The sequence below is a fragment of the Bison bison genome, unplaced genomic scaffold (genome assembly GCF_000754665.1).
Source record: "Bison bison bison isolate TAMUID 2011002044 unplaced genomic scaffold, Bison_UMD1.0 scf7180017864057, whole genome shotgun sequence".
NCBI lineage: Eukaryota > Metazoa > Chordata > Mammalia > Artiodactyla > Bovidae > Bison > Bison bison.
In genome coordinates this window covers 6033801-6054643 of record NW_011494629.1, presented here as the reverse complement: position 1 = coordinate 6054643, position 20843 = coordinate 6033801, and the positions used below count along the sequence as shown (strand labels likewise).

At 39.1% G+C, this 20843-nt stretch overlaps 1 protein-coding gene across 2 annotated transcripts in view; it reads left to right on the top strand.

Moving 5' to 3' along the window:
* LOC104985724 (chromosome unknown open reading frame, human C9orf3) overlaps positions 1–20843 on the top strand; it is a 424441-nt gene that overhangs the window by 58423 nt on the left and 345175 nt on the right. For both annotated transcript variants that reach the window (XM_010836042.1, XM_010836041.1), the window contains exon 2: positions 10405–11313. In XM_010836042.1, the coding sequence (XP_010834344.1) occupies positions 10538–11313 (776 nt within the window). In that variant the 5' untranslated portion in view covers positions 10405–10537. The remainder of the gene's footprint in view (positions 1–10404; positions 11314–20843) is intronic.

Sequence of the window (20843 nt, the reverse complement as noted above, 5' to 3'; positions counted from 1 at the left end):
GCATAGTCAATAAAGCAGAAATAGATGTTTTTCTGGAACTCTCTTGCTTTTTCCATGACCCAGCGGATGTTGGCAATTTGATCTCTGGTTCCTCTGCTTTTTCTAAAACCAGCTTAAACATCTGGAAGTTCACGGTTCACATATTGTTGAAGCCTGGCTTGGAGAATTTTGAGCGTTACTTTACTAGCGTGTGAGATGAGTACAATTGTGCGGTAGTTTGAGCATTCTTTGGCATTGCCTTTCTTTGGGATTGGAATGAAAACTGACCTTTTCCAGTCCTGTGACCACTGCTGAGTTTTCCAAATTTGCTGGCATATTGAGTGCAGCACTTTCACAGCATCATCTTTCAGGATTTGAATTAGCTCAACTGGAATTCCATTACCTCCACTAGCTTTGTTCATAGTGATGCTTCCTAAGGCCCACTTGACTTCACATTCCAGGATGTCTGGCTAGGTGAGTGATCACAGCATTGTGATTATCGTGACGGAGGCATGGAGAGGGACAAATGTTGGCAAGAGAAAAATGTCGAATGAAACAACATTCCAAATTAGTGAAAGGGGATAGTGTTGGGAAAAATACTTCTTTTCCATTTCTGAGGTTTCCTTTCTTGTGGAGGGAGCTTAATCACTGTAACATTCCTGGTCATTTTACTTCTCCTTTAAGGTAGGTAGAGTGACTTATTCTGGTAAATTTTGAAAGAAGAAACTAGGTGTGCTCTGCTCAGCTCAGTTCCTCCCTTTTGCTTTTGGCAGCAGCCCTGACCACAGAGGACTGTTTTTCTTATGTCTCCAGGCCCTGAGTTTTACCTGTTTAGGATACCTGCTCTCTTGGGAGCTTTGACCTGATCCATCATTGCCTGTGACCAATCTAACTTGAGGATTTGGTTTTTAGGTACCTTTGACTTCCACACCAAGTCATATCATTCAGTTTAGTTTTCATCAATAATGTGATATTTTGGTCTCCCTTTGCCACACCCTATCTTATTTCTCAGTATGTTCAGAATTTGGATTGGCAAGAAGAGTTCTGTTTATTTCTCTCTCTCAGGCTCCAAAAGCTAGAATGCAGGGGGAAAGAACTGGCTTTGGTGAAAAGGGATTATTATGTTTTCTCTGAATCTAGAAAAGGCAATATATTTCCTCTGAATCAGAAAGAGGGCACTAATTATAGAGAACTGGAAATCCTTGAGGTATAATGGAGTTTCAGGGATTCAAAATCATCACAGTTAGGTAGGAGAACAAATTAATCAACCGAGAATGAGTCATCAGGCATGGATTTGGAAAGTTAAAAGAAGATAAGGTTTAGAATTGCCTGTCTATGGAGTATACTCAAGAATCCACTGAAAGATGTTTATAGATGGGGGCCAAGATGATGGAGTAGAAAGACCCTGAGCTCAGTTCCTCTCATGACCACACCAAAATTCCAACTATTTTCAGAACAATCATCACTGAAAAAGATCAGACCCTATCAGAGAAGATCTTCTGTAACTTAAGATATAAAGAAGGACCCACAATGATATGGGTAGGAGGGACAGATTCATAATATAATCAGCTCCTATAACCACAAACTGGAGAATAATTGTAGTGCAGAGGATCTTCCACAGGAGTGAGTATTCTGAGACCCACATTGAGCTCTCCAGTTTGGGGTTCCTGCTCCAGGAAGACAAGCCTCCAGAGCATTTGGCATTGAGGACCAGTGGGACTTAATTTCAGGAATCCCAAAGGACTAGTGGGAAACAAACTTCACTCTTAAAGTATTTACTACATAAAATCTCATATGCTCTTGGACCCAGCGGAAAAGCAGTAATTTGATAGAAGCCTGGACCAGATGTACCCATGGTTTTGGAGGTCTCTCAGAAAGGCAGGGGTAGCTGCAGCTGACCCTGGGGACATAGACATTGGTGGCACCCATACTGGGGAGCTGCTACTGTGTGGATACTGGTACTGGTAGGCAACATTGTGAAACCCTTCCTCTAGCTCATTAGCTGCAAGGCCTGGCTCCACCCAACAGTTTGTAGGCACCTGTGCTGGAGCATCTCCGGTGAAACAATGAACTGGTTTGGAATACAGACCCACTTCTCAGCAGATGAACTGCCTGAAGAGTTCCTGAATCCACAGCCACCTCTGTATGTGCCTCTAGGTATTGTCCTGCCCACCAGAGGCCAGGACCCAGGTCCACCCACCAGATACAAATCACCAGATACAAGAAAACTGTGATCTCACAGCCTATGGACCCAGCCTGCCTAGAGCAGGCCAGACTCTGCCCTGAAACCAGCTGGGTCCTGTCCCTGCTTATTGGCACATAAACACAAGCTTTGGAACATCCCAGACACCATACCCCCTGTGTCAAGAACTAGCCGTTCCCCACCAGTGATCTGACACCAGCTCTGGGATCCCTGGGCCGTGTAGGCAGACTCCAGGACCCAGCTCTGTGAGCCAATAGTCCAACACTAATCCCAGGACGTGGCTTCATCCATCAGTAGGGAATCAACAGCCCTGGAATCTTCTGAACCCTGACTCTGCACTATCCCCAGAGTCCCCTGGGGTTCTGTAGTCAGTCATTTTGTGACCATGCCCAGCCAACCATCTGCCAGAAGCCTCCACACAAGCACAGGGCCTGGCAATCAAGTGGATTAGGGCCAACAAAGACTACTAGACCACCTACATAGCCTACCACAACAGAAGGACCCACACAGCCCTCATGGGGCAACCCCTAGAACATACAGCTTGGATGATGAGAGGAGGATGCACTACTAGGACACAGGACTGCTCCTACAGAAGGCTACTTTTTGGGGGTCAAGAAACATAATTAACCTTATAAGTAAAAATATAGACAGCAACTTAGGCAAAATGAGGCATCAGAGAAACATATTCCAGACAAAGGAGTAAGATAAAACTCAAGAAAAACTCAGTGAAGTCTCCAGATTGGTAATCTAACCAAGAAAGAGTTCAGAGTAATCATCACAAATATGATCAAAGAACTTGAAAGAAGAATGGATTTACAAAGTGAAAAGTTAGAAATGTTTAACAAAGAGAAGTATAAAGAACAACCAAACAAGGATAAAGAATACAATAAGTGAAATGAAAAATATACTAGAAGGATTCAACAGTAGACTTAATGATACAGAGGATGGGATCAGCAAGATGGAAGACAGAGTAGAGGAAATCACTGACATTGAGCAGATAAAAGAAAAAGAAGAAATGAAGACAGTTAAAGAGATCTCTGAGAGTAAGTGCACTAATATTTGTATTATAGGGGTCTCAGAAGGCAAAAGGCTGAGAACATATTTGAATACATAATAGCTGAAAGGGAACAGTCATCAGGAAGCCGAGAGAGTTCCATATAGGAGTAACCCAAAGAGAAACACACCAAGACACACTGTAACTAAAATGACAAAATTTAAGAGTAGAGAATATTAAAAGCAGCAAGTGAAAAGCAATAAGTAATATACAAGGGAACTTCCATAAGGCTGTCAGCTGACTTTTCAGCAGAAATGTTGCAGGCCAGAAGAGAATGACATGATATATTTAAAGTGATGAAAGGGAAAAACCTACAACCAAGAATACTCTACCCAGCAAGACTCTCATTCAGATTTTATGGAGAAATCAAAACATTTACAGGCAAGCATCCTCTAAAAGGATTCAGCACCACCAAATCAGCTTTACAACAAATGTTAAAGGAACTTCTCTAGATGAGAAAGAAAAGGCGACAACTAGAAACAAGTAAAATTACAAAATGAAAAACTCATCAATAAAGGCAAACATACTATAAAGGTAGGAAATCATCCATGCACAAAGCTACTAGGAAAGTTAAAGACAAAACTAGTAAAATCATCTGTATCTACAATAAGCAGTTAAGGCAACACAAAACAATTAGATTTCAAATATGATATAAAAAATGGGCTTTCCTGGTGGCTTAAATGGTAAAGAATCCGGCTGCAATGCAGGTGACCTGGATTTGATCCCTGGGTTGGGAAGATCCGCTGGAGAAGGGAATGGCTATTCATTCCAGTGTTCTTGTCTTGAGAATCCGCTCGACAGAGGAGCCTGGTGGGCTACAGTTCATGTGGTCATAAAGAGTCAGACACGACTGAGCAACTAAGCACAATGATAATCAAAAATAGTAATCATGAGGGGAGAAGAATACAAATGTTGGGTTACTAAAATGCATTTGAAATTAAGAGATCAGCAACTTAAAACAATTTTATATATATGTTGCTGAACAACCAGTGGCTCACTGAAGAAATAAAAGAGGAAATTAAAAAAAGAAAAATCTAGAGACAAATGAGAATGAAGACATTCCAAAACCTATAGGACATAACAAAAGCAGTTCTCAGAGGGCATTGTATAATGATACAAGCTTACCTCAGGAAATAGTAAAATCTGAAATAAACAACCTATCCCTATAACAGATGTAAACTTTTATATATAGAATGGATGAACAACCAAGACCTACTGTATAGCACTATATTCATATAGTTCAGAAGAAATATGTTCAATATCCTATGGTAAACCATAAAGAAAAGAATATAAAAGTGTGTGCGTTGGATCACTTTGCTGTGTTGTAGAAAGTAACACGACATTGTAGATTAATTATACTTCAGGAAAGAAAAGAGAAAGGAAAAAATAAAATGTTGATGAATTATATCTCAATGAACCTGGGAAAAATTATATCATAACTTATAGGAAAAACAAAGCAAAATAAAACCTTAAGCCCTACACCTAAAGGAACTATGGCAAGAAGAACAAATAAAACCCAAAGATAGTGAAGGAAAGAAATGAAGATGAGAGCAGAAATAAATGAAATAGAAGCTAAAACAATTGAAAAGACCAATGAAACTAGAAGCTAGTTCTTTGAAAAGATAAACAAAGTTGATAAACTAGACCTATCAAGAAAAAGAGAGGGCCCAAGTTGATAAAACCAGAAATGAAAAAGAAGTTACAACTGACACCAGAGAAATAGAAAAGATCATGAGACTACTGTGACCATCTCTGTGCCAATAACCTGGATAAACTGGAAGAAATGGACAAATTCTTAGAAACATACAGTCTCCTCAGACTGAACCAGAAGAAACAGAAAATTTGAATCAACTAATTCCAAGTAATGAAATTGAATAAGTAATTTTAAAACTTCTGACAAGGAAAAGTCTAGGACCAAATGGCTTCACAGGTGAATTCTACCAAATATTTAGAGAGGAGTTAACACCTATCCTTCTCAAAATATTGTGGAGGAAAGAACACTTCCAAATTCATCCTATGAAACCAGCATTGCCTTGATACCGGATAAAGATATCACACACCCAAATACTTAGCAGGTAAGGAAAAGTGAAAGTCTCTCAGTCATGTCTGACTCTTGTGACTCCATTGACTGTAGCCTACCAGGCTCCTCTGTCCATGGAATTCTCCATGCTAGAATACTGGAGTGGGTAGCCATTCCCTTCTCCAGGGTATCTTCTCAACCCAGGGATTGAACCTGGGTCTCCTGCATTGCAGGTGGATTCTTTACCATCTGAGCCACCAGGGAATCCCAAGAATACTGGAGTGGGTAGCCTATCCCTTCTCCAGCAGATCTTCCCAACCCAGGAATCGAATTGGAGTCTCCTGCATTGCAGGCAGATTCTTTACCAGCTGAGTTACCAGGTAAGGAATCGGCCTGCAATGCAGAAGTCACAGAAAACATGGCTTCAATCCCTGGGTCAGGAAGATCCCATTCTAGTATTCTCTTGCCTGGGAAATCCCATGGAGAGAGGAGCCTGGCAGACTGTAGTCCATGGGATTTCAACAGAGTCACATAGGACTGAGTGACTAAGCATGCACACACACAAAAAGATAATTACAGACTGATATCACTGAGGAACATAGATGCAGAGATCCTCAGCAAAATATTTGCAAACCAAATCCAGCAATACTTTAAAAGGATCATATACCCTGATCAAGTGGGATTTACCCCAAGGATGCAAGGATTTTTCAATATCCACAAATCAATCAGTGTAATACACTGCATCAACAAATTGAAAAAATGTAACCTGTCACTGTTTGCAGGTTACATGATACTATTCATAGAAAATCCTATGCTGAAAGAAATTGAAGATGACACAAGCAAATGTTCGTGGATTGGAAGAATCAATATTGTTAGAATGATATACTATCCAGAGAAATCTACAGGTTTAATGCAATCCTTATCAAAATACCAATGGTATTTTTCACAGAATTAGAACAAAAAATTTTTACATTTGTATGGGAACACAAAAGATCCCCAAAAGCCAAGGCAACCTTGAGAAAGAAGAACAGAGATGGAGGAACCATACTCTCTGACTTCAGGCTATACTACAAAGCTACAGTAATCAAAACAGTGGTATTGGCCAAAAGCAAAATATAGACCAATGAAACAGGGTAGAAGGCCCAGAACTAAAGTAATGCACTTATATTCAATTAATCAATGACAAAAGAGGCAAGAATATACAAGGGAGAAAAGACAGTCTCTTTAATAAATTGTGGTGGGAAAACTGGACATTTACATGTTAGAGAATGAAATTAGAACCTTCTCTAACACTATTCCAAAAAATAAAATAGATTAAAGACCTAAATGTAAGACCTAAAATCATAAAACTGCTAGAAAAATAACATGGCAGAACACCCTTTGACATAAATCATAGCAATATTTTTTTGGCTCTATCTCCCAAACAAAGGAAATAAAAGCAAAAATAAATATATGGGACCTAATTTAACTTAAAGGCTTTTAAATAGCAAAGTAAGCCATCAACAAAGTGAAAAGACAACCTACTGAATGGGAGAAAATGTTTGCAAATGATGTGACCAATAAAGCGTTAATATTCAAAATATATAAACAGTTCATATGGTTCAACATAAAAAACAAGCAACATGATTACAAGAGAAGATGCTTAACATCACTCATCATCATCAGGGAAATGCAAATCAAAACCACAATTAAAGACCACCTCACACCTAGCAGAATGGCTGTCATCAAAAAGAACACAAATAGCATTGGCTGGAATGTGAAGAAAAGGAAACTTGCACAGTGTTGGTGGGAGTGTAAATTGTTGTAACCACTGTGGAAAACTGTATGTAAGTTTCTCAAAATTCTGAAAATAGAACAACCATAGCAATTGCACTCCTGGGTGTATATCCAAAAAGACAACTCTTACTTGAAAAGATACATGCACCTCAGTGTTCTAATTAACATTGTTACACTTGCCAAGATATGGAAGCCATGTAAATGTCCATCAACAGATGAATAGATGTGGTGTGTGTGTATGTATGTATGTATGTATGTATGTATCTATCTATATGAAAAGACAGTTTACTGAATGGGAGAAAGTGTGGTGTATATATATGTACACAATGGAGTACTATGAAGCAATAGAAAAGAATAAAAATTTTGCCATTTGTAGCAACATGGATGAACTTTGAGGGTATAATTCTAGGTGAAATGTCAGACAGAGAATGACAAATACTGTGAGAGATCACTTATATGTAGAATCTGAAAAAATCAACAAGCTAGTAAATACAACAACAAAAAAAGCAGACTCATGGATATAGAGAACAAATTGGTGGTTACGGGTGGGGAGAGGGAAGGGGAAGGGGCACATAAAGGTAAAGGAGTAAGAGGTACAAACTATTTTGTATAAAATAGTCTACAAGGATATATTGTACAATATAAGGAATATAGCCAATATTTTATAATAACTATAAATGGAGTATAACCTCTAGAAATTGTGAGTCACTGTGTTATACACCTATAGCTTATATATAATATTTTTAATCAAATGCACTTCAGTTTTTTAAAAATCTCATAAAGAGGACCAAAAGATTTCCAGTTAGGTTGACAGACAAAGTGGCATTAACAGTCTTGGATGGACAGGGCTCTAAGGTAGCCTAGGGATAGACACCAGGGACAAAAGTGGTGAAAACCACTCTACACAACATATTTTATTGTTAAATTATATTAACTTTCACATTAGGACTCTATTATTAGATAATAAATGGTTTTATCTATATTATTACAAATTCTAATGTATTCTTTTTCAAATTTCATAGTTTAGACAGCCACCAAGTTAACCCTTTTCTTAGTTGATTCAGAGTTTTCCTTATGTGTGTCCAGGGATTTTTTAATTAAACAAAAAACAACGTTTTAATAGCCCAATCAACAAAATAGTACATTATAGCAACTCCAAAATCCAGCAGGGTCAAGTTTTAACAATCTGTTGTTTCTAATTACATAAATATAGCCAGTAGCTTTACTGAAGTTTATTATAAATAATATGACAATTTCAGTTCTCACACTGAAAGGAAAATACCCTAGCTTATTTCCTTTGCCCATTGACTTTCCTAGGACTAAAGTGTGTGCCATGCATGTGTGCTAAGTCGCTTCAGTCGTGTCTGACTCTGTGTGACCCTATGGACTGTAGCCCACCAGGCTCCTCTGTCCATGGGATTCTCCAGGCAAGAATACTGGAGTGGGTTGCCATGCCCTCCTCCAGGGGATCTTCCAAACCCAGGGATCAAACTGTTTCTTCTGTGGCTCCTGCATTGCAGATGGGTTCTTTACCACTAACAGCACCTGCAGGTTCTTTACCACTAGCAGCACCTGGGAGCCCAGAGTGTGTGTGCCAGCTTCTCCATAAAGTGATCTCAGACTATTCTTTTACATCCCTGATTACTCTCGGTTCTTATCATTCTAAAAGTCAAAGTGTATATGAACACTCACAGTTTGGTAGGGGGAGGGAGGGAGAGAAGGGAGCAGGAAGGGTTTCAGGAGGCAACTGCACTTAAACTATGTGGAGGGAGAATAGATTTGGGAGATGGATATGGAAGGTGGGAGCCAGGAGCACTCCAGGCATGACATAGTAGTCCAGAAAGCATGGAGGTAAGGTGTCAGGTCATCTTTAGGGAGCAGTGGATTGAGCAGGCCTTTATTTTTTGGCCACACCATTGAGTCCTGTGGAATCTTAGTTACCTGACCAAGGACCGAACCGGAGGCCCCTGCAGTGGAAGCTTGGAATCTTAACCACTGGACCACCAGAGGAGTCCTGAGTATGCCCTTTGACTAGAGGACAAGGATTTGAAGGGGGTGTGGTCTCCATGACAAGGAAAATAGCTTGAAACTAGACTGTACAAGTCTGCCAGAAGCCAGATCCTTTTAAGGCTAGGTGAGATTTTGATGAGGAAATAGCTTGTAGGGAGGTAGAAAATGAAAATTCAATAGGTTTAATTGTTGAAATAAGATTCTAGAAGGAAAGGAAATAATCTAGGAGATTAGCAGATAAAGTTAGAAGGAAAGTGAAGAGGACTTAAACAATAAAAAGGGAGGGCTCAATTTTACTTGAAAAGTCAAACAAGTAATGTTGTTTTGTAGTTGATGAAAGAATACCTCTTGATATTTAGAAATACAAAAGTGATTTTAAGTAAATCTGCTTTGTCAGAGTTTTCATTTCCTTTCCTCTGCCATTTTTTTTTCATTTTTTGGTTAAAATATGTTGAAAGAAATTAGGTACACAACAGGGACTGAAATAATTTAAAATAATTTTTCTTTTAGTTGGATCGCTGTTCTAAAATAAGACTACATTTTGATTCAGAACTTTTACGAAGAACTTGGGTATTTTATTACAACATCTGTTTCTACATTTTAATTTCTCTCCTTCCTTTTATAGGTATTTGCATACTTTTTTTTTTTCCAATGAGAAGACCTTTTTGTTTGCCACAAGAAGGCTATTATCCAGAATGTTAATGGGTTTTCAGCTATTAAGATGTAATGATATACCTTGAGTATTTAACTATAAATTTGAAAAATCTCTGTGAACAATCTCAAAGGAATACTTCGAATGCACTCCTGGTAAATTGGCTCATTTTCCTGTAATTTACTGGAAGTGCTGATATGAGAATAGTCCTAATGTGAAAAGTACATTAATCCCTGGAGTTACATTGTATGTATTAAATTATTATTCTCAAAGAATAAAACGTATGAGGCCATTTAGCCTTCATTCACATCTGTTACTTAGAATCACAGTAGAAAAACAATCACTTTTTTTCTGATGCACAAAATTAAAAATACATTTAATATCTTTTAAAACAAGGGGTACAGTGATGCTCAGTTACATTTTTGCCCAACAGTCGTTCTTTTCCAAGACAAGGACTGTTCTACAATAGTTAGGAACATGATTCTTCTGGTTTTGTGGAGGCCTCTTTTATTCCACTGATAACTGAAATATTTTTAGAAATCCATAATGTAGTTTGATGTCAGCCAAAAAGATTAGTCTGCCTTGTAGCCTTGAGCTTCTACTACACTGTGGAATTATTTAAGGAGGTAATCAACTTGCAGAAGCAGCAGTTGCAGGAGCAAAGGATCTTATTTGGGATTTTGTCTGATTGTGTTTTTCTTCTTTACCAGGGGATGAAAGTTGTGGAACCCCAGTTTGTGACATCAGGTGTTTTTTGGAAAGCAGCCATTTATGACTCTGGAAGACTGGGACTAATAGGAAGCCCCTTCTGAGATTTTACCAAAATTCTTGAACAGTACTACCATGGACATAAAGCTGGATCCCTCTCGAGATGACCTGCCTCTCGTGGCCAACACCAGCCACATACTTGTGAAACACTATGTACTGGATTTAGATGTGGATTTTGAAAGTCAAGTCATTGAAGGCACCATAGTGCTTTTCCTCGAGTCTGGAAACAGATTCAAGAAACGGAGTAGTTCCACCGAGGTAACCTGCCCATCAGAGTCAAATGAAGCCTGCAAATTTAGGATGCCTGAACCCTGCCAGATTCCTGTGACAAATACAAAGACCTTCTCATCTAAAATAGGATATAATGATTTTGTAATCTGTGGTAAAGGTGAAAAAGATACTTCTGGTAAAGATGGTAACCATGACAACCAGGAACAGGCTTCTGGGATTTCTAGCTCAAAGTACTGCTGTGACACAGGGAATCATGGGAGTGAGGAATTTTTGCTAGTGTTGGACTGCTGTGATTTATCTGTGTTAAAGGTTGAGGAGGTGGATGTTGCTGCTGTGCCAGGTATTGAAAAATTTACAAGGTCTCCCAAGCTCAGGAATCAGATTGTACATGAACTCATGGCTCTGCCTGCAGATCGTTGGAGGGAGCAGTTAGACTATTACACTCGCTGCAGCCAGGCTCCTGGCTGTGGGGAACTCCTATTTGACACTGACACTTGGAGCTTACAGATCAGGAAGACAGGGGCTCAGACAGCTACTGACTTTCCTCATGCCATAAGGATACAATACAGAACCAAACCCCAGGGGCGATCAGTTACATGGACCTCAGACCAGAGTGGCAGGTAGGTTATCTGGGTACTCCGCAGTTCCCTGGTCTTTAATCTTACACACTGGGAGATGAACCTTTGCAAAGATGCTCCTCTTTATTCTGTGGCATTACCCATCTAACCTTAAGTCCTTCGACCCTCAGGGAAACAGGTAAACTCCCAGGCATGCTGAACTCTTAATAGGATTACTTCCCTGAAGATGAAAAAGATTACTTTATTAAGCCCCTGTATTTCTGAGTTAGGAGACTGAAAGTCAGATTTAATGGTTAAATCTCAAGCCTCGCTCTCTGTTGAGATCTCTGCTAGCAACTTCCAGTACTGTAGATGGAAACGATATGTGTCTTTGAGCAAATATTTTCCCAAAGTTCCTTCATATTCCCCCGAGGGAATAAATAGTTGCTGTGTTGGGTTGGTGTGAATTCTGGCAAAGTGCTTCCAAATAAAGCCAGCTCTGCTTTGTGACTTTCTTACTGTATCCATCTCTTGGCAGCTATGCCTCCGTGGACTTCATCAGTTATTATATAAAGTGAGCCCTCAAAGCACTGGGGAGATCTGTTTCTGAGGAATGTGACAGTCAGTCCTGCTGAGTTGACACTTGCTTCTTTGGCTGTGATTCTGGGTATTTGACACCAAGGGGACTCCTGATTTTATGTGTGGAGAGGCAGAATTGATGAAACGTCAGTGTTCGGGGGAGTATATAGGCAATTCTTTTCTTCTCTTCCTCCAGCAGTTTAGGGTTTTTAGAATTTGAGAATTTTCAAGTCAAACTTTATTGATTCCTCATTATTTTACCTATTTATTTGTGCTAATGTACTGTGAATCAATACAGTAATTATTGCAGGGCTTAGTTGGAAGAACGTTTCTCTCTGTGAGCTTGTTTTTGAAGTGCCTTCTTATATAGCAGAGGACTCCCTTAATGAAGGCAGTGGTCTAGATAAATTGCTTACATCTCTCCCGTAACTCACCCCCCTCAAAAAACCCTTTCAGATTATATTTTTTTAAAGCATCACCTTGAGTTTGAGCTCTCATTATCCCGCTCCTTGCCTCCAGTCTTACCTCCTGCTCTGGTCTCTCTCCCTGCTCAGAATGAGTTCACTTCCTGTCTTATTTCTGCTAGAATCTGAGGCAGCCTTTGGGATAGGGCAGGGTAGTGCAAATTTACATCAGTAGAAAAGCATAGTGATTTGTTTATAGAATTACTTACTGAATATTCTTGGGAGTCTGTGAAGGAAAGAAATAGATGTTCTTATTGTATCTTTAAATTTTTTGGAAATTATTAAAGATGAGCTTTTAATAAGATTTAACAATATACTGTCTCTGAATATTTAACTAGGAAATTCTAGTTTTCATACTTCCAGATATTTCATTTTTGAATTAGGGTAATGGCGAAGAAGAAACTATTGACAGTATTTGGAAGAAATACTCATTCATGGTCTCAAACATAACTTTCTTCTCTGTGTTTACTACAGAGACTAGACTTGTGAATTACATTACATATGAAGTGTTGAGTAGGAATGAGTTGTTGATAAATGCTAGTTTCCTTAAAAAAACTCTCAAAACGTCCTTGGGCACATTTTACTCCTGAAAGGTTGACTTGAATTTACTCTTGATGTCTCCTTTTCTGAATATTCAATAAATACATGATCCAGCAAGAGTTTAAACTGTATCCTTGGAAGTCTGTAATTATATGTTAGTAAATAAATGACATTTATGGAGTCTTACAGAGATAATAAATTTGTTTTTTAAACCTTAAAAGATTTTTCCTCCCTTCTTTTTTCTTTTTTTGGGGGAATTTTATTACAGTCACAATGAATCTTCCGTGAATGGTCACTAAATTCTCCCACATGTTTAAGAATAAATCTAGGTATATACTGGTAACTATTTGGATACTGTAAGGACTTAAAATGTCCAAGGATTCCAGGTTGCTAGATAGAAATAATTTCTTGTTAGTAATCACCAGGGTTTCAAATTAAAGTAGTGGTTAAATTTTTACCATTGAATGGCAGAATACTATCAACTACTATAAATTTTTAGTCTGGATGAGAAACTTTTTATTCTCATTTTACAAGTAGGAATATTCTATAAAGTTACTGAAAGCTCCTAGAAAAATCTATGTCTTAATTGTGTAAAGGAGCTGTGTTTCTTTTAATTTTTACCATGTCCCTTATTGTAAGCAAAGATTTCAATACATTTTTAAAAAAATGAATTATATTAGCTTTCAAAAATTTTCCATTTTTAAGCAGATACTAGACAGAAATTTAAGAAAAACTCTAACCTTGTACCTGTCCTTTCAAGTTCCAACCGTGGCTTCTCCCCTTCCCACTCTCATTCTACACCTTGTTGAGAATTTTCAATTGCTTAGTCATTTTGGACCCTATGACCCCATGGACTGCAGCATGCCAGGCTTCCCTGTCCTTCACTATCTCCTGGAGTTTGTTCAAACTCATGTCCATTGAATTGGTAATGCCATCTAACCACCTCATCCTCTATCGTCCCCTTTTCCTCCTGTCTTCAATCTTTTGGAGCATCAGGGTCTTTTCCAAGGAGGCAGCTCCTTGCATCAGGTGGCCAAAGTATTGGAGCTTCAGCGTCAGTTCTTCCAATGCATATTCAGGGTTGATTTCCTTTAGGATTGACTGGTTTGTTGAGAATAAAATTTGTTATTTTGTTTGATAATATGTAAATAAATAATCACCTAGGAGGTCAGAGGATCCCAGGAGGAAATTATAAAATGTGACGGAACAATCTAGCTATATTAAAAATGTATGAAACAATCTCATTGAAGAGAGTAGAGGGGAAAATGTGCTGACCTAAGTAACTTTAGAATGAGTTGAATCTGTAAGGCTGAAAGCAAAAGGAACTGTAGATAATTACTGCACTATAGTTGATAGAGTTGTTTCCCATGGGAATACAGGTTAACAATTCTGGTACCACTCTACATGTATACTGGAATTGAGTAATTTAGTAAATGGATGCAGATGATGGGAGCCAGGTTTCTCACTGTTGAAGTGGGAGTTTACAGATGAGCAAGGGGAAGAGGATAGAATGATTCATGTGGAAATGGATTAGAATGGGAGACATCACTATGAACTCACGTTTAGCATAGTACAGATACAGATGGTTGCATGTAGAAATAATTATACATATGGGGTGTTAGCAAGCGTTAGCATACACACATGTATTTCCTTGTTTCTCAGCTGAGTGGGTTTAGAAGCAGTGAGTACTCCCTGGTGCCCAGATCTTGGTTTCTAATATCATGCTCCAGTGAAGGAACCAGAGTTCTTGGAGAAATGGCTGGGGCTAGAGCAGGAAACATAAAAGATGAAGCTGTAGCATCTCTTGTGCCAGAAAATAAGGAAATGCTCTAACAACAGCAATAAGAACCTGGAATTGCATGAGTGTATTAAAGTCCAAGGACTCATCTGAAAGAACTCCTAGTGACCAAAACTAAGCAACAAAGTAAAATAGTTTTAGATGATAACCCAAAGTTTAAAATAAATATTCATGAGTCCATACTAATATAAAAAAGTGATTGACTTAAATAAGCAAATGGGGAGAATGGCCAAATCCATGGTGCAGATGTCCAAGTTACATAGAAACTCTGCCCTCAAGAAGGTAGAACATAATTCCTCCCTCCTTAAATGAGGACTGTTCATAATGACTTCCTTCCAAAGAGGACGGTATGGAAAGAAGGAGAAAGTAGATTTTCATTAGTGAAACCTGACAAACATGACCTCTGCAAGGAGATCAAAGCTGACATCAACACTGATGAGTCATGTTGATAGTATGTGATGAAAATAGCATCTTTGATCTTCCTCCTCAAAACCCATAGCCCCGATCTAACCAAGAGAAAATATCAGATAAATCAGACTTTTAACAAAATACCTGACCAGTACTCCTCAAAACTCTCAAAGCCAACATAAGTAAAGTCTTCAGAAACTATCACAATCAATAGAAACCTAAAGAGACATGATAATTAAAATTAATGTAGTATTCTAGAATAGAAAAGTATATAAAGGATTTTTTTTAAAGAGAGAACTAAGGAAATCAGCAAAATCTGAACTTTAGTTAATAATAATGTGTCAACTGTGACAAATATACTAATGTAAGTTGTAGGGAAAACTGAGTATGGAATATATGGGAAGTCTGTGTTTTATCTTTGTAGTTTTAAAAACACATCTAGGGACTTCCTGATGCTCCACTGGTTTAGAGTCTGCCTTCCAATGCAGGGGATGCTCAGGGAATTAAGATCCCTGCTCAGGGAACTAAGATCCCACATGCCATGGGGCAACTAAGCCAGCATACCCCCAATAAAACATCTCAGATGCTGCAACTAAGATCTGAAGCAGCCAAAAATAAATAAATATTTAAAAATAAATCTAAAACTGATAAAAAAAGTCATCAAAAATAAATTTCAAATTTGAAAAAATAATCCTCTTTCCACCCTGAAATTCCCCTTTCCTAAGAGCTGTCACCCCATTTTCTTATCAAGTAGCAATGTTTTCTAGATGGGAACTGAAAATACATTTGCCGCTGTAAAAGAGTATTTCTTTTCTGTCATTGTCAATAACTTACTCTCCCTCATTGTTATTCTAGTTCTAAGATGAAATAGTTGGAAATATAAAAACTATATTTTCCTACTTTCTTTCAACCATTGTGGAGTTCTGGCTTCTCTCGAATCTACTTGCTCTTTCTTGCCTCCATCATTCAGATACTAGATTTTAAATGACCTTTAAAAATGACTGATAAAACAAACACATACATAACAATATGATACATGCTTCTTGGAAAAAGTACTTACTTTTGTGTGGTGTGTGAGTATGTGTGCCCTTTAAAAATACTTAGATGAGAACTGGAGCCATTATTGTTGCTAAGCTAGATAAGAAGAAGACAATATCTTTTTGATTCTAGAGCCTCAGCATACTTTAGAAAAAAAAACTTTAAAAAATGGAAACCTTTATTCAAAGTTTATGTGTTTCCTGCATTTTTTCATTTCAGTGAATAAAATGTTATTTAAAATCAAAGCATTCTTTCTGGTAATTCATTCCTTTTCCCCTTTGGATCACTGAGATAGTTGTGGAACCAGCCAAGTGGTCTAGGAGATCTTGCTTAAGCTGATGACATCACTGAATGAGTTGAATGGAGGGGAAATCCAGTTAAATATAGGAAATTTATTTTAGAAGCAACAATTATTTGGTCATTGTTAAAAATATCTGACTAGGAAAATACATTATAACTTAAAATCATAATAAAATTAAAAATTTCCTTAATCACTATGATGTTGCTTTGTTTTAGATAAAGTCAGAATGATGTTGGCAAAATACTAAGGAGAGAATGATTTTTAAAAATTATATTTATTGTTCAGGTATTGGACCAAAGAAGATGTAGACCTTTGGAATATTTTTAGTTTAACGTCAAAATCAGATGTTAATACATGTCCCCCTCACACACACATAAAATAAAATAGTTTCATTTTTTTTGTATGTCACTATACAGTTTTAAAATTAAAAGAATGAACAGAAGATATTTTAGAAGCAATTTCAGGTCTAAAATGAACATTTCTGTAATTAATACCTTTTTTCTCCCCTATTTGCTTCAAGAAACCAATATAAAATTCATGAAAACTGAAGGGGAAATACACATTAATTCTATAATATCATTGTATAACTACAACAACAATCAAACAACAATAACAAGACATGAATAACCAAAATCAACAAAAAATAACAAATAAAAATGACCTATAACCAAAAGTGTGGAGAGTTGAAAAGAATCTAGAAGGTGAGAGCCAAGAGACCCGAGTACTCAAAAGGTAGGCTGCCAACTAGCTGTGTGACTTCAGAGAAGTCATTTTACATCTCTGGAGCTTAATTTCCTCATGTGTAAAATGAGAAAATTCCATGAGAGGATCTCCAAATGTTTTCCATACATAAAATCCTATACCCATAAGGGGCTTCCAGATGAGAAGCACTGTCTTTGCCTTTACAAACAGCTCGCTAGCTTTGTACCCAAAACATCTCTGTTGAAGAAGAGGTGAGTTTCTGACTCAAAGCCCCTTTTAGTCCAGTCCATTTTGACTATACCAGAATCTATCCAAGTCAAACCAGTATTCTCGTTGTACTCATTATATATGTTCAGTATGATTGATGAGTATGATTGGTGAGTTCTGGTTTTGGTGATCACACTGTGAAGAAGAATGATAATACAGAAGGGATGTGTGTGAGAGAGAGAGATTGTGTATGTGGGAGGTGTGTGTATGTGTGTAGAGATGAGAGAGGAAGGTAAGGGGGCAGTTCTGGTTGACACTTCATGTTTTAGTAGTCTGGCTCTTGGTTTTTATGTCACAGAAAGCAAGAGGGTTGCTTACCTACAACGGAAACTAACTTAGGTTTAACAAGAACATGGAGCCATAAAAAAAGGTCAGGGGCAGGAAGGAGAACAGGAAAAAAGGAATCAGAGGAGTCCTGAAGACTTTGTAACTGGGAAGTTACAGAGAATCTGAAATATTCTGAAATACGAAGTATTTGAAAATCTGAAATATGACAGAATGTGAATCACCAACCTGTTGTATCTGTGGCCTCCTGGCCTCCAGTGACCAGATCAGTGCCTCAGTGCGGAAAAACATCGAATCAAGCCACACCACAGCGGCAGCGGGCTCGTCACCTCCCGTCTGTTGAAGCCACCTTCTCCCCAGTTGTTCATCTGTGATAATCAAGTCTCTGAAAATGGGTGATTTTTATGGAAAGTAATATTTTAAAACTAAAAATAACTCCCTTTCACTCCAACTGCGAAAAGAAAAAATAAAGAAAATATATGGGTTGAGCCTATTCCCTACAAGTTGTAAAGATGGCTTCCCCTCAAAAAAGATAAGCAAACATATTTAGTTGACATCATAGTCCATTTCCATTTGGGCTGCTATAACAAAATACTGCAGAGAGAATGGTTTATAAACAACAGAACTTAATTTATCACAGTTCTGGAGGCTAAAAGGCTGAGATGAGGGTGCCAGCATGGTCAGGTCCTGGTGAAGGCCCTCTTTTGTGTTGCTGTGACCTTACCTGGTGGAAGGGGCCAGGAAGCTCTGTCTAGCCTCTTTTATAAAGGCATCAATCTCATTCATGAGGGCTCCACCCTCATGACCTGAGCACCTCCCAACGACCCCACCTCCTAATACCAACACTTTGGACACTAAGATTGCAACATATGAATTTGGACAGACACATTCAGACCAGCAGCACAGTGTATCTCCTCTTCATTTGACTGTTCTGAGAATACACAAACATGTAATAAGAAGCTGAAATAATTGTTATTCTGACAGGTTCTTAGTTTAGTTCTTTAATGGCAACAAGCCATGGCCTGGCTGTCACCCCCTATCTTACCCTGTTTTCTTTCTCATTTTCAGTTGCTTTCTCCCATTCCCGCAACTCCTGTGCAGTTAATCTGGGCTCCCCAAGGGGTCTTCCATGTGGGTGGGTATCCCAGCGCATGTGGGATGAGCCCTGGTAGGAGAGTTTTCCTTTTCGTATTGGAAGGAATTGTTCAGTTGGGAAATAATGATGTTTATAAACATCAGAGAATTGCAGGCTTGTACCTAAACATCTATCCCATAGGCATTTTAGCAACATGGCCAAGGTGCAAGGCTGTGCGTGCTGAATAAACACAGCTGCATATATTTCAGTGATCACACATCCAGATAACTGCAGAGCATGTTTATAAATGCACATAGATTTTCATCCCCTTCTGGGACACAGTGGGTAGGGAAGAGGAAGGGTGGGGAATGTGTGTGTGTGACAAGAGTCATCACAGAGTATGATTTTTCAGACTCCATGAAGACCTCCTGTCCACCCATTCTCTACTTTCTGTCAGATGCCCAAAATTCCACCACTAGATTTTACCCGGGGGTTAAAGATTTCATCCCTCTTAAAATGTAGTTACTTGACTTTAGATTGCTTTGGACATTTGCACCGTGATGTGCGACATGCATAGGCTTATCAGATTGTAAAAGCTCAAAAAGCCATCCGTTATAAAGTCACAGGCACTTGGTCTGGATGTATTGGGGAGGGAGGAGTGAGCTGAGAAAAAGAAGAAAAGACCAAGAAGGAAGTAGACTGAGCATGGAGAGAATGTACATTTTCAAGGAATTTTACCTAGGATTGTTTTCCTGTTTGTTTTTAAAATTTATTTCTGTTTCTTTTGGCCGCACTAGGTCTTCGTTGCTGCATGCCGGTTTTCTCTAGTTGGGGTGTGCGGGCTTTTCGTTGTAGTGATTTGGGTCACACAGGCCACCCCGATACAGTGTGGGAGGGGCCTCCACAGGGGTGTGAATACCTGGAGCAGGAGTCACTGGGGCCGTCTTGAGAGCTGGCTGCCTCAGGGAGGCCTTCCCTTTCTTCTCCTTCTGCAGTGAATCGCGGAGTCTTTCTGATCCGTCCTCTGCACTGTTTTCTCACATGTGCACCTGTGCACGCTAAGCCGCTTCAGTTGTGTCCGACTCTTTGTGACTGTAGCCCCCACGCTCCTCTGTCCGTGGGATTCTTCAGGCAAGAATACTGGAATGAGTTGCCATGTCCTCCTCCACGGGATCTTCCCAACCTAGGGATCGAACCTGCGTCTTTTATGTCTCCTGCATTGGCAGGCGTATTCTTTACCACTGGCGCCACCTGGGAAGCCCCTTCTCACATGTGACCTCATCTCAAATCTGATAGTTTCTTCTGGAAAGTGATATGGAGGCTGTGGAGGAAGGCTTAGGGACCTCATACCTAAGGGCACAGGTGGAATGCATAATAATATGCCAGCAGGGCCTCCAACCCAAACTTACAGGGAGAAGAAAAGCAAATGTCCTGGCAAGCCAGTCTTTTGAGGAGAATTTGCTCCGTGTGCAGACAAGGGAAGAGCTGTAACCAGAGTCACCCTAGGGAAGTGAGGTGCTGAGTGTAAAAGCAAGAGAGCACAGATAAAGCACAGATACTTTCCCGAACTACCCTAAGACTTAAAACCATAATATGGGGTCAGCTCCCCCTTCCTCTCCCCAGAGAAAGTCTTAGGCGATCTCTAGACAAGGGTCTCCCACTTCCCTGTGAGCACCACAAATAGGCTTATCTCCACAAGCCTGCTTAAATTGGAAGTGGATTCCAAGAGCTCATGAGCTGACAGACATCGTGGGGTCCGTTCTGCTTTATTAAGATAGGAAGCCTTGATTCTCAGTGTCTGTCACTGTCAGAGGAAGAGTTATGCCTGCCGTTCAGCCAGGGGCAACATACTCTGTTTCCACTGACGATGCTTTTCTTCTTGGGATCCTTCTCTATGATGGACTTTTTGGGAAAAAAAACAGGTGGAATTTTCAGAACTAGGCATGACTTGATCCCACCTACCTGAGCTATTTGAGCTGCTACAGCATCCCCGACCAGGCACCTACAACCAGCAGCCCCAGCTAGAAGGAGGTAGTTTTAGAGGGACTTCATCATTAGGTCCTCAACTGCCTGAAGTTAACTCAGGCTCAGTCAATTAACCAGGGTGGGAGCTCAGTACTCCGTGAAATCAATGGG